The 15,112-nt window shown below is 36.6% G+C and overlaps 1 protein-coding gene across 1 annotated transcript in view; it reads left to right on the top strand.

Annotated features, from left to right (window-relative positions):
• PLCZ1 (phospholipase C zeta 1) overlaps window positions 1–15,112 on the top strand; it is a 48,392-nt gene that overhangs the window by 21,509 nt on the left and 11,771 nt on the right. Inside the window, exons 4-8 of the mRNA XM_012813509.2 lie at window positions 705–849; window positions 7,191–7,340; window positions 10,352–10,441; window positions 10,526–10,588; window positions 12,101–12,257. Coding sequence (XP_012668963.1) covers window positions 705–849; window positions 7,191–7,340; window positions 10,352–10,441; window positions 10,526–10,588; window positions 12,101–12,257 — 605 coding nt within the window. The remainder of the gene's footprint in view (window positions 1–704; window positions 850–7,190; window positions 7,341–10,351; window positions 10,442–10,525; window positions 10,589–12,100; window positions 12,258–15,112) is intronic.

Below are 15,112 nucleotides of genomic sequence, written 5' to 3' on the forward strand. Positions count from 1 at the left end.
AAAAAAAAAACAGAAAAAACTTTGCTTCCAGAGAAATTGAGTCAAATGATATGGATTAGCAGGTATTCAGGATTCCTTTGCATAAATCTTAATTTTCTCTAGCCTTTACTTGAATTAGAGATAGCATTTGAGAAAGCAGTTAAGGACATAAAGGTTGTCACTTAGCTCTCAGGCTGTCTAACTTCCATGCCCTCTGTGTAGCACAGTCTCCAAGGAGCAGACATTGACATGATTTCTCTTTTTTTTTCCTTTCTCTTCCCACCATAAACTCTATTCTTCAAAACTTGATATGAGGAAAGAATAAAAACCATTTCATTAACGTATTATATTATTCTGAGAATGCTTTGGACATTATGGCTTTTCAACAGTATTGCAGTTTTCAGTAGATACCACGGTAACCAAAACTGTCTGAGTTGGGAGTAGGCAGGAAGGCATCTCCTTTGCTTACTGCAAATCAAGCCTAGAATGAAGAATAATTGAGAGTATAATTTTTGACTAGGAAGGACAAATATTGTGCTACACGGGTAGTTTGTCTCTTCCTTTCTAATGTGGTTGCATTTCTAGAGACTCAAAACTTGTCTTTATTATGGATTCATTTATGCATTTCTTACAAAATCCCAAATAGTCTTTGGAATATTTTGACACTATGGTATAGATTTTTAATGGTCTGAAGATGACACTTTATTTTGCTTAAATTTTGCTAGTGCCCTTGTGAAAGGATGTCGTTGTCTGGAAATTGACTGCTGGGATGGTGCACAAAATGAACCTATTGTATACCATGGCTACACACTCACCAGCAAGCTTCTGTTTAAAACTGTCATCCAAGCAATACACAAATATGCATTCATGGTATGTATATATTATAACTTACTTGCTTTAAAATTCTATGGTAGCTGGCCTTAGTTTAGGTCAGAGCTATTTCCAATGGTGGGTTCTGACCCATTAGTAGGCAGTTAAATCCATGTAGATCCATAGTTACGGGTAGATGTATTAAAGTTAATCACAGGTAGTAAGGTACACGTTATTTTATGAAACCTCTTCTTTATTCATGTGTGTTTGTGCACTTGTCTGTGTCTTGTTTCACAATATAAAATATATTTCAGGTTGTGGATGATGGCCAAGAAAGTTAGAAAAATACTGGTTTAGATAATAGCAAGAATTTTACCAGTATTCAACTATTTTATTTCTAAGAGAAAAATAAAATGTGTCTACAATACATTATCTCAATTGTTGACATTTTAATAATTTAATGGCAGCTATTTACACAGTAAGAAATGTTTACAAGTTTTAATATTAAAGTTATTATTCAGTTTACTATGTTACAGATTCAAAGATATAGTTAAAACTTGGTTCCATTTGTAAATATGGCTAACTATGTAACATCAGACATTGAAAGTGTTTTATAAACACTCATAATTGCTTTGTTAATATATTTGTTTTCTGTTTTAAGTACCTCAACTGTAGTACAATTATAGTACAAAGCGATTTAAGAAAATCTTAGTACTTCATGTACACCTAATAAATTAAACTTGCAAATTTAATAAACTTAAAGTTCTCTTATGTCAATACATTATATGTCTGTAAACATGAACTTAAAATCACAAATTTACATCGATTACTTTATTACATATGAAAACAATATAAAATGAATATTCCCAAGATACAAATGTCAGAAGTGAACAATTTCTATCATAATATAAAAATATTGATAGTATGGCATTGATTCTCTCAGACATCTCATTTCTGATGATTTCTGATGAAGTTTATCTCTCCACTCCCAACCTCTCCCTTGAACTCTATACCAATATACACAACACCTAATTGACATTTCCATTTAGATATCAAATAGGCATATTTAATTTTACATGTTTCGAATTGAGCTCCAGATGTTTCCTTCTCCCATTCCTGGTACTCTAAGGTCAGTTAATGGCAACTTCCAAATGCTTAAGCCAAAATCATTGCTATCAACTTCAACCCTCTTCCCCTTCTTGAAAACTCATCAATCAATTCTTCAGTAAATCATTTTGGCTCTACTTTCAAAATATATCCTAAATTTAATCCCTTCTTCTCATTCTTACCGTTACTGTCCAGGTTAACTACTATCACCTCTCACTTGAACTCTTGCAATGGGCTCTTTCCTGGCATGGGGGTTTTCTCCTTACTTTCCTGTGGTCTTATCTCAACATGTCAGCCAGAGCCACTTTTCAGTAAGTCAAGTCATGTCATTCTTCCTCTCAAAGCCTTTAATCCCAATCATAATAAGGCCAAAATCAATACCATGACTCTTTGGGCCCTATGTGATGTGTTTTCTGTTACCTCTCTGCACTCTCCCACTAATCCCTGTTCAGTTGGCCATGCTGGCCTTTTTAGGGTTTTTTTTAAGGCACATCTTAAAGCCTTTCCACTTGCTTTTTCCATTATATAAAATATTCTTCCCAAATATTTACACAGCTAACTCTCTCACTTAATTTAGGGTGGGTAGCTGAAGAAATAAAAGGAAATAGAGAGTCTTAGAATTCAAAGGTCCTTAGCTAGAAAGACCTGCAACTTCTAAACTCCAGAAAATAAGAGATGAGGGTTAGAACAATAAAAAAAGATAAACTGAAAAAAGGGAAAGGGAAGAAGTAAAATTATTTCTGTCTGCAAATGACATGATCCTATATGTAAGAAAAACACCATAGATTCTGCAAAAAAGAAAATCATATTGATAGAACTAACAGATGAATGTAGCTAAGTTTCAGGATACAAAATCAATATTCAAAAATCATTAGCATTTTGTACATAAATAACGATTTAATGAAAAATAAAATCAAGAGAGCAATTCCATTGATAATAGAATAATAAATACTCCGAAGTCAATTTAATGAAGGAGATGAAAGATCTATACACTGAAAACTGTAAAACTTTGATGAAGACACAATTAAAGGGAAATACATCCTGTGTTCACATATTGGAAGCGTTATGACACTAAAAAATGTTCATACTCCCCAATGCAACCTATCAATATCCCATTGATATTATTCATAGAAATAGAAAAAAAAATCTAAGATTTGTAAGGAACCATAAAGACCGCAAATGGCTAAAACAATTCTGAGAAAGAAAAAATTGGAAGCATTATACTCATTGATTTAAAATTATATCAAATAGTTATGGTAATCAAAATGGTATGGTACTAGCATAAAAAGAGAACACAATGGGGGAAAGGATAGTCTCTTCACTAAAGATGAATGAATCTTCATAATTTTAACATGCAAGAGAAGGAAACGGGACTCTTCTCTTACAAGAGTACACAAAAATCAACTCAAATAAATAGAAGACCTAAGTGTAAGACCAGAAATAATAATAACTGCTAGAAGAGAACAGAGAAAAAGGCCCTGAGTAATAGCCTTTGCACTGATTATTTTTTAGATATCATATCAAAAGCTCAGGCTACAAAAGCAAAAATAAATAAATGGTAGTACACGAAAGTAAAAAACCTCTGCACAACAAAAGAAACCACCGATGAAATAGCAGCTTGCAACTGGAAAAAATAGTTGCAAACCATATATCTGATAAGGGGCTACTATCCAATATTTATAAAGAACTCTTATAATGCAATAGTGGAAAAACAAATAACCAGATTAGAATTTGGCAAAAACTCTGAATAAACATTTCCCTAAAGACATAAAATTGGCCAACAGGTATCCAAAAAAGTGCTCAACATCATTAATCATCAGGTATATGTAAATCAAAACCATTCTGAGATTTCACCTCCAACTCTTACAATTTTAAATCTCTCTTTATCAACAAATGAAAAGATAATGTTGGCAAGGATGTGGAGAAAAGGAAACTCCTGCACACTGTTGGTGGGAATGTATATAGATTAGTACAGCCATTATAGAAAGCAGGTTGGGGATTGCTAAAGAAATTAAATAAAGAGCTACCATATGACCCAGCAATCCTAGCACATACCCAGAGGAAATGAAATCAGCACCTTGTAAAGATATCTGCAACCCCATGTTCATTGAAGCATCATTATTCACAAAAACCATGATGTGGAAACAACCTGAGCATCCATCCATGGAGAGACAAGTGGACAAAGAAATTATGGTACGTATACACAATGGAATATTACTCAGCCCTAAAAACGAAAGAAATGTTTGTTATTTGCCACTTTGTGGGTGAGCCTGAAGGACATTATGCTAAGTGAAACAAGCCAGACACAGAAAAAAAAATGTTCTCACTTATGTGTGGAATCTAAAAAAAAATTCAAATATACAAAGGGAAAAACCAGTGGCTATAAGGACAGAATTGGGGAAAAAATAGGGAGGATACAGGTCAGAGGATACAAAGTATCAGTAAGTAAGGTGAACAAGTCTACAGCGCTAATGTATAATGTGAAGACTATAGGTAATAAAATTGCACTATTTATGGAATTTATGCTAAATGAGATTTTAGCTACTTTTACCTTAAAAATGAAAAAAAATTGGTAAATGCAAAGAGGTTGAATTGACCTAAGTGCCCTTTGACTTATGAATGAATCAAGAAATAGCGGTGCGTTGTCCATGTAAAACATGGAGTACTACTCAGCCATAAAACGGAGTGGAATAATGTCATTCGCAGCACTGTGGAGTGAACTGGGGCCATCATCCTAAGTGAAGTGTCTCAGGGATGAAAAACTGAACACCACATGTTCTCACAAGTCAGTGGGAGCTAAGAGATGGGTGAATATGGGCACAAGGCAATATAAGGAACATGAGAAATCCCAAGTGGGGGAGGGTGAGAGTGGGATAAAAACTTGCCTATTGGGTACAATTAACACTCTTCTGGTTATAGGGAGCCTTGACTTAAGCATTGTACAAGGTATCTATGTAAGAAAAACACTTGTACCCCCTAATTAATCATTTGAATTAAAAAGATTCCCCCCCAAATAAATTTATAATTAAAGTGGGAGATAAAACTACCAAAAAATAGAGTTAGAGAGTGAATTAAATAAGGTTAAATCAAAAGGCACAAGTGATTCAGCTCCCCATTAAAGAGTTTGAAAATTCTCTAATTAAAAATAATGGTGGGTGGCGCCCATGGCTTAACAAGTAGGGGCTGGCCCCATATGATGGGGTGGTGGATTCAAGCCCGGCACAAGCCAAAACTGCGAAAATAAATAAATAAATAAATGCATAAATAAAAATAATGGTAACTATGTGAGATATTGACTATGTTAGTTTGCTTCATTCTAATAATCTTTTCATTGTCTATATTTATCCATAGTATCATGTTAAATATGCCCAATAACATTCATTAAAAAAAAAAAAAAGAGAGAGTGCAAGAGATGAGATTTAAAAAATAGCTTTAAGCAAGAAAAAATGTGATTTCTCAGTGGAACAAGGAGACTCAGATTTACATCATAAATGAGAATGAAGCCTGGATTTCTGATTCAGGGTAGTCACTGTTAATTTGGGAAAGAGAAGAAATAGAATTAAATAGACTTGATGACCATGACTGGGAAAGGACCTTGGGCCTAGTTACTGGTACATGTAATTTACTGGAACAGATATACAAGAAGTCTAAGGTTTTGATTATGTTGCCACCCCCACCCCCAAGGCTGACTCTTAGGTAAGCCTTGAAGCAGTCTTTGGACAGGTAGTGGATCACAAACATGGCTTGGCTTTAAAAAGAGCAACGTCCTCAACATCCACGTCAGATGCAGCAAAGGAGGATAAAAGAAAGACAAGAGGATGTTCCCAGCAGATGGGGCCAAGGACACAGAAGATAAAGCAATCAACTCTGCCCAGTCAATGAAGTGAGGACAGTGTAGGAATCTGCCTGCTAGGCCATCACTTTGCCCGGTCTCATTTTCATTTGTTATATTTGGGGAAAACTTTATACTACTGTGCTGATGTTAGAGTGAGTCAGTAGGCATATTCAATAGTGTTTGTATAGTTGAGATGGTCATCGTCGTAGGCTGCACAAGGGTCCCCAAGGATACCAGGTTCATTTTCCTAGGACCTGCTTTATTTGGACAGTCTTTGCAGATGTGATGATGTTAAGGACCTCTACGTGGGAACATTATTCTCCATTATCTGACTGGTCCTAAATGCCATCATACATACTTTTATAAAAAACAAGGTAGAGGGAGAGGTGACATCCCAGGGGACAGAGTTGAGAATGATGTGGACACAAGCCAAGAAATGTTAGCAGCCACTAAAAGCTGGAAGAGGCGAGGACCGGTTCCTCTCCTACATCCTCCTGAGAAAGCCCAGCCCTGCCTACACCTTCGTTTCAGCCCAGTGACAGCAATTAAAAATTCTGGTGACTAGAAGAACTGTGAGAGCAGAAATTTCTTTTTTTCTAAGCCACTAAGTTTGTGGTGAGTTGTTACAGCAGCCACAGAAAACAGGATAATAATACACTCATAGGTTAAAAAGAAACAATATCACATGTCCTATTTCGAGGGCTGTGATAAAGCAGAACAAGCCTGTGAATCTCTGCCTTGTTAACAAGTTGGTAAGTTCGTGTCTGATAATTATTTATGAAATCAAAACACAGGTAAGAATTTTGATGCAGATCCAGAAATGTTTTCTTCTCTACTTTGTGACAAATTTTGAAATGACCGTGGTTGAGAAAGGACCAAAAACACCTTTGTAGACTCATCTTCATTTAATAGATCCCCTTTATTATTAAAAAATAGAAATAATTTTACCTTTGTTTCTAATTTTAAAGCAAGGTGTTGTGACTATAGAAGTTTAAACTGAAAAAGAAGAAAAGTAACGTTTTCCTCAGCTCACCAGTGTTAATAGGTTTTTCTTTCGTGTATTAAAATGTCTAAATATTAAAAGAAAATAAAAATATAGAATGCTGCCCTTTGGCAACTTGCTTCATAAGACTCTAGATAACTTTCTATAGCAATAGACATAATTAATGTGTCTATATTATTCCTTTGTATGGACATGGTACAATTTATTTAAATAAGAACCCAATGATGGATGCCTCAGCTGTTTCCTATACTTTAGGTGCAAACAGTCATATTTTTTCTTTTTATACAGAATTAATGGTCCCTGTTTTGTCCAAACCAAGAACAACTTTCAGTTTAAAGAATACTTAATTATTTTGTAAAGGTATTGAACATTAGAATTAAATTTTAGATTAAGTGCTTATATTAACTGCATTAAAGTTATTTCCAAGTTCTGATTAATAAATGATTAATTTTTTAGACATCTGACTACCCAGTGGTGCTCTCTTTAGAAAATCACTGCTCCCCTTCTCAACAAGAAGTGATGGCAGACAATTTGCAGACTACTTTTGGAGACTCCCTGCTTTCTGATATTCTTGATGAATTTCAAGACAGACTACCTTCACCAGAGGTAACATTTTGTCTGAGAAGCTCCTGTTAAGAAAAACAAAACAAAACACCCAAACACGTCCCTGTTACACTGGCCCACGAAGGTGTGTTAGTTTTATTCATAGTGGTGTATTTTTCCAGTGTTTCCTAGAAAACGCTCCCATGTTTTCATAGTGGTATATTTTTCCATGTTTCCTAGAAAACGCTCAATTTAGGTGAATGTATATTCAATAAAGAGACTATAGAGAAGTACATGTAAAAGCCACATGTTGACCGTATGCCATACCTCCTGGGTCCACAATTAGAAGGCAGTTTGGTATTAGGCCCTAGGAATTTGGTGTGTTTTATAGGCAAAGTGTTAAGAAAGGGGCAAAAGTTTGAGGAGTCTGTACCCTTATCTCAGAAGCTGGGTAGTAGTGGGTTCCCTTTAAAATCTACTCTTCTCAAATTCCATGTTCCTAGGACCCCTTACCGTCTTTTCTTATGGACATGTGAGTATTTGATTTGAGCGGCCCCATCTCTACTGGCAGGATTTCGCTTCCCTCTCCAGCTGTCTGTTTGTTAAGACTTTATTATTCCCTCTCATAACCCAATTCTCCATGTCTTAATCTCCTTGAAACCGACCCCATCCGTCTTCCTCTCCACTGTGAGTTGCTCACTGTGGTCATCTAAAACGTTCTTACTGCTAAATCCTAGTGGACCTAATTCAGCCTCCGTCTGATTGTGCCTCCAGAGACATTTAATACCATGACCCCTCCTTCCTTTTCTTAAACACTTTCTTCCGTCAAACCACATTCTTTAGGCTTTCCTCTTTCCTCTCTGGCAACTCCTTCTCAGTTTCCTTGGCTGGCTCATTGTCCTTTCCCCAGACTTTATCTATAAATGAACTTTTCTTTTCTTTTCTTTTTCAATAGTATTATCTAACACCCACTAGTTGACTTTTGACTCATCTTCATTTTTGATAGGTGTAGCAATATCTATCTATTTTTATTGTTGGGGATTCATGGAGGGTACACAGAAGCAGTTTACATTAATCGCTTTTGTTAGATAAGGACCCTCTTCTATTTGTGTCCCGCCCCCCAAAAGGTAAAACCTGTCCCTTGACACCCCCCTGCCCTCCCTCCTTCCCTTTCTCAAATATAGCAATATTTTTATAATATTTGAATATTTCCCTCTTTATTTTTCCTTATTCTATTCAAATGAGTGGAAAATTTAAAAATGAAAGTGTTGTGACACTTATGACAAGATATATAGGGTTCATGATAGAACCGAGGCAGAAAAAAATGATTTGGTACATGGAAAAAACGTGACACTTTCACCTCCTAAAAACGCTCAGAGACTAAATGTGTTCAATTACCATGGGAAGGAAATACTAACGAACTTTGTGCAAAATGCTGCAAGCATATCATTAAAGATTAAACCTAACAGTTAGGATCTAATTCTGGAAATTACAATAATTTTTGGCTTTCTAGGAAAAGAATCTCTTGTCCCGTTACATATAAATCTATTTTTTAGCATTGCAACACATAGTTTGTATTAAAGTTTTAGCTCCCATACTAAACTGGTGAGATCCTTTCCAACAAGTAAATGAAGAATTAGAGAGAAAATCACTTTCTCTTACAATGTTCAGTCTTCAGTGTGTAAAATAATTGCCTGGAGACTCATTAAGGAAGCCCAATAATTCCAGCCCTACAATTCAAGATTCTGATTCTTTAATTTTGAAGTAGACCTTAGGAATTCATCCCTTTTATAAGCACCCCTGCCAACATGCGGCCGTTGTCAGAGAGAGAAGGGCCACGCTGATGGAAGGATTTGAGTGGGTACCTGAGGATGGCAAGAGGGACGGGACAATCAGGGCTCCCAGGAGAAAAGAACTTTACTTCATTACCCAGATTTCAGCATTCAGTATAACCAAACAGACACTGAAAGATGTCTGTTAAATTAATGAAGTTTTGAAAAGGGTAGGGCTAAGCAAGGGAAAGACTGGAACCAGATGCTTGGGATTTAGAATGAATGACGCTAGTGGAAGATACTGCTGTGCTTCTAGCTCTGCTGGACAGGAAATATTAAACTAATGGTGCTTGCCTGTAATACAGGTCAAATTTGAAGAGGCTTTACAAATCTGTGAGTCTCTACTAGATGCCAGACACTACGATAGGTATTGTTATAAACCCAATCTCATTTAATACTTTTTAATGTTGGATAAGAGAGAGATGACCTGAAGCATTTGCTATCAGAAGTCGTAGTCTGGGTGCCAGTGGCTCAGGCCTGTAATCCTAGCACTCTGGGAGACCAAGGCAGTGGATACCCTGAGCTTAGGAGTCCACCACCAGTCTGAGCAAGAGTGAGATCCCAGATCCTCTAAAAGTAGAAAAAACTAGTGGGCCCCTGTAGTCTCTGGTGAGGCAAAAAGATCACTTGAGCCCAAGAGTTTGAGGTTGCTGTGAGCTATTATGCCACCACAGCACTCTACCCAGGGTGACAGAGTGAGCTTCTGTGTCAAAAATAAGTAAACGGAATAAATAAATAAATAAATAAATAAATAGCTATAACATTTTAGCTTCTGTGACATGGCAAGTATTTTAACACATAGATCCCTTTCACATATTTAAAAACATTGGCATAGTCCCAACTTTAGACTCTAAAACAGATGACACGTTCTAAATTCCAATCATAACAGGCATATTTGTTTAGGTGAATTACGGTCAATACCATAATACCACTGGTTTCTATTGAGGTATGAATAGGGGTAAGAAAAAATAAGATCAGGTATGTAGCCTAGGGTAGGGCTTTCAGGATAGACTAAATCAGATATTTGTTAAGCCTCTTCAAATTTCACCTATATTACACTCAAGCATCATTAGCTTAATATTTCCCGTCCATCAAATGTAGGAGCGTGGCAACATTCACAGCGCTCACGTGTCTTACCACTTCGGTCTCCTGATGAAACACTTTTCAGTGACTGTCAGAAAGCAAACTTACCTGTCAGTGTGTGATTACACATCGTGTCTCTCTTCCCAATTATTTCCATAGGTACTAAAATTCAAAGTGCTAATTAAAAATAAGAAAATAGGAACCTTATTAGAAACCCGGCAAAGAAAAGGCGCTGATAAGCACGGGAAGGTGGAGGAATGGGAGGAAGTGGTCGAGGGAGAGGAGGAGGAGGACGAGTGGAAAGACTCCATGTCGGACAATTTGTTATTAAAGGACAATCAGGAGAAAGAAACAGAAGGAAAAAAGATGCGTGGAGTGATTTTCGGGAAAAAGAAGGTGAGACGATGCTTTGGGCAAACCTTTAAAATAGTTGAAAAGTATTTTTTTTTTTTTTTAATTGGTGGAGAATTTAAAAAATTCTGGAGAGAATAATCTTTTTCCTTCTTATAAAAACTTTAGCCTGTCAATTAAAATTTACTTTGAGAAAAATGGACAGTGGGAGAGAAAAGTTAAAAGCCACCTCTTTTCGAGGGTTAGCTGTTTTTAAATGTTTTTTTTTTTTTTCTGTATAGTCAGCAAATGTTATGCACTGCTCTGCGCTAGACATTGTACACAGTACAACAGATACAGAGATGAGCAGCATAACTCCTCTGCCTTCAAGTAGAGAGACAAGAAAGTCAATGTTTATAATATATGGTGTTAGAAGTATCCACATTAGCATGAAAAGGAAAGTATTTTAGTTTTCATGCGACATAAAACAAATCCAACTGGTTTAAGTAAAGCAAGGATTAATATATTGGCCTACTTAGATGAAAAATTGAGTGAAAGCGATTTTAATTTCACAAATGCCTTGGTATAGTGTCTCAAGCAAGGTCAATAGAACTTTATTTTTTCCCCCAACTTTCCCCCACATTCTCTGCATTGGTGCAAGACGATTGCAAAAAATCGGCTTGATATTCTTTCAGGTTTAAATCCTGTGAAGTGTGTGTGTGTTTCAGCAGAACAAGCAAAATTTCTTTTTGTATATTGCTTATGATCGTGTGATACATGCCTCCCTGAAGTAATTACTGTTGCTATGGGACTGCACAGCTCTGATTAGCCAGGCCCAGTCTGTAAGACCCATGCCTGCATCCAGGATGAGGAAGGAACGTTTTCCCCAAATAAAATAGGGCAGAAGAAATAGATACTGGGCTGACGGCACCTGTGGCTCAGTGAGTAGGGCTCCAGCCCCATATACTAAGTGCGGCAGGTTCAAACCCGGCCCTGGCCAAACTGTAACAAAAAATAGCTGGGTGTTGTGGTGGGTGCCTGTGGTCCCAGCTACTTGGGAGCCTGAGGCAGGAGAATCGCCTAAGCCCAGGAGTTGGAGGTTGCTGTGAGCTGTGATGCCATAGCACTCTACTGAGGGTGACAAAGTGAGACTCTGTCTCTTAAAAAAAAAAAAAAAAAGGAAAGGAAAGGAAATAGATACTGGGCTATAAAAGAGAAAATGTCCGCTATATACTATAAGTTATTCCAAAGTAGAATAGGAAAATATACCTACTCATGGCCAAAACTCTTAATTTGTAAAACTTATAAGAATAAACTGAAATCTTTGAGAAAAGGAAAAGAGCAATAATTATCATCCTCAATATTTTGAGATGTTAAATTTAGGCCAACTCATAGTAACTTTAAATATTTTAGTTACTGGAATTAATCACGTTGGCTTAATACAAATAGTTATTGAGGAGGTAATCTTATGAAAAGGCTAACTTAATACATTTGGAAACATATTCTCTTTATTAGAAAAGGAATTTTTTTTATTAATGATTAGTGTAAAAATATGAAATGACTGCATTTTATTTTTAGACCAGGAAGGTAAAAATTGCTCTGGCCTTATCTGATCTTGTCATTTATACTAAAGCTGAGAAGTTCAAAAGCTTTGAACATTCAAGACAGTATCAGCAATTTAATGAAAATAATTCTATTGGGGAGACACGAGCCCGAAAACTTTCAAAGTTGAAAGGTAAATTCTTATGATTCCAACAGCTAAAGTGTTTAAATAAGTTATATTCACTGCTATGGTGTTAAGGTTACTCATTGATACTTATAAAATATATTTTCATAAGATTTCAACATATTTAATATAGTTTATAATAACACAATATGACCCTTAAGGGGTTGTAAGCCTTAGGCTACATTAAGTTTTATTTCACAGAACTTTGCCATTCATTAACTTACGCCTTGATATTTTGATTGAGAATGTCCAGTGCAGACAGTTTGTGGATGAGGTTGTGGTTAGCAGTTTGTATGGGAAAGTGCTAAGTGCACTACAGAGTTAGGTAGAGACAAGAATCAAGGCACTTGAACTTGGGAGCAAGGGAGAGCAGAAGGCTGAAATCTCAGCGCTGGTAGCATCCACTGTGTCTCTTAAAGATGCCTCTGATAGCAGAACCAAAGAGTGAGACTCCAAGCAGGATGGAAGCAATGAATGTTTATGGCTGCGAGAATGGAGACAGGGTGACATTTATGGATTCAGTTGGCATCTAAGAGGTAGAGTTAATGAGATTTGAAAGCTCTATGTTTGAAGTGAAGGAGAGGGAAGTCATGGCATGCAGGTAGGACAACCAGGTAGCTGTGCAGAGTGTGCACTTGGGTGGCACACCCCCATAGGTGCCACCTGTCTCTACACCTTCTTTTAACTGCCTCTGATTTTCATATCAGGCGATTCTTCTGTTTGTCAGTGCTCAAGATGAAACAAGGCCTGGGAAAGGCCAGACCCTACCCCCTTCTCAGACTCATGTGGTGGGATGTTTCAAATTTAGAAAGGAATGATCAACTAACTTAACAGCCAGGTGACTCTCTAAACCCGTGTCAAAAATTGCAATCTGTCATTTTGTGTAGAAACTGTGTAGCAGGAAAATCAGCACCTGCAACTGACTTGAGAAAAGCCATTGGCTGTTTGGAAATGCAGACTAGATAGAGTTAATGGCTGACCTCATTGGGCTTGCCACTGGTGGCCAAGGATTTTGAAGTATTTTGAAGTGTACTTTAGTTTATATCCTCTAACTGCCTATTACAGAGATCCTGGATATTTTAAGCCCCCCACCACCACCACCAAACACACACACCTTTTAAACTGTGGGTAGTAACCAAAAATCACTTCAGTAGGTCTGGACTATAGCTAAGTAATACAACACAATAGAGTAGTGTAGGATGGAGTAAAATAAAATAGGATGTAAGAGAATAGAATAGAGAAGCACGTATTGTAGGCAGTAAATTCTTACTTATTCAAGTATTGTTTTATGAAACAATTGTGCATGTTGTATTTGCATTGGGTTGCTATGTAAAATGTGCTTCTAAGTGTAAATACGGCCTAGAGAGTTTGTATGGCCTATTTTACCAGCCTCTGTCCCTTCCAACTATTGGACAGTTTTTGTTGTTTATGAGGACAGGAACTTCAGGCACAGTGAAATTATAATTCTGTTACTCTCATCATATTAAATACTTGTAAAATGATTGAAAAGAGCTAGATAGTTCTGAGCCAAGTATAGCCTTTCCATCTCTGAGAGAGGGTGTCAAGCATTTTTCTTGCACCAAAAGTCAATGGTAAATAATAATGTCATCAAAGGTTTAATTGCAAAGATCACTGTTATAAACACAATCAACATTGTTAAAAATAATGTTTTAGATGAATATTATTGAAATGAAATGATTTTCACATTAATTTAGTAAGCAAAAGATGGCAGTGTATATCAGGGAATCAACAATATTTTTCAGTTAAAAGTTAATATGTGAAGGTATGACAATTAAGTTCATGAACTCATCCTGAGAGAAGTGCTACATGCCTCATTGCTGAGTATCACTGCAGTCACCTTGAAAGTACTCCCCCTCGGGAAGCTATGCGCCAACACTAGTGCCTAGTCTATCCTTCAGAGCAGTTTCGAAACTCTTTTTCTGGAATGGCCATCAGAGCTGTTGTCCTATGAGGTCTAACGATTATGTTTTCATCCTAGAAAAAAGTGCTTTGAAGGGTGGACTTATGTGCGGGCATCAGTGCATAGCTTTGCAAGGGAGTACTTCCAAGGTGACCATACTGATATTCAGCAATGAGGTATGTAGCACTTTTTCTAGGATGAATTCACGTAATTAAATGTCTGACTTTGCATACATACAAAGGAATAGAAAGATACGTAGTAAGGAGGTTTTTTAATGCCAAAATATTTGGAGGTACACATGTATTTGATTACATAGATCACTCTGGTTATGATTGAGTCAGGGTTCTAAGTGTGCACGTCACCCAGACAGTGATCATTGTACGCATTAAGTAGGCTATTGTCCATCCCTTCTTCCACCTTCCCCCTGCTTGATTTCCAATGAATTTTACTTCCCTCTGTGCACTTGTGTGCTCAGTGGTTAGTTCCAATTTAATAGTGAGAACATGTGGTGTTTTTTTTTCATTCTTTAGATACTTCACTTAGGATAATGGTCTCCAGTTCCATACAAATTGTTGCAAAAGGCATTAATTTATCCTTCTTCATGGATGAGTAGTATTCCATGGTATACACATACTAGATTTGTTAATCCATTCATGAATTGATGAGCACATGGGTTGTTTCCACATCTTTGCAACTGTGAATTGTGCTGCAATAAACATTCAAGTGCAGGTGTCATTTTGATAAAATGACTTCTTTTCCTTCAAATAAATACCCAGTAGTGGGATTGCTAGATCAAATAGTAGGTCTACTTTGAATTCTTTGGACTTCCTCCTATTTCTAAAATGAACATAGACTACATTGTAGTAAGTTTTAATTTCTAAAGGTTAATCTCAAAAATAACAAAATCATATTATGTTAGGAGACCTTAGCAATCATTCATGTT

The sequence above is a fragment of the Otolemur garnettii genome, unplaced genomic scaffold (genome assembly GCF_000181295.1).
Source record: "Otolemur garnettii isolate 467f Iridium unplaced genomic scaffold, OtoGar3 scaffold00271, whole genome shotgun sequence".
Taxonomy (NCBI): domain Eukaryota; kingdom Metazoa; phylum Chordata; class Mammalia; order Primates; family Galagidae; genus Otolemur; species Otolemur garnettii.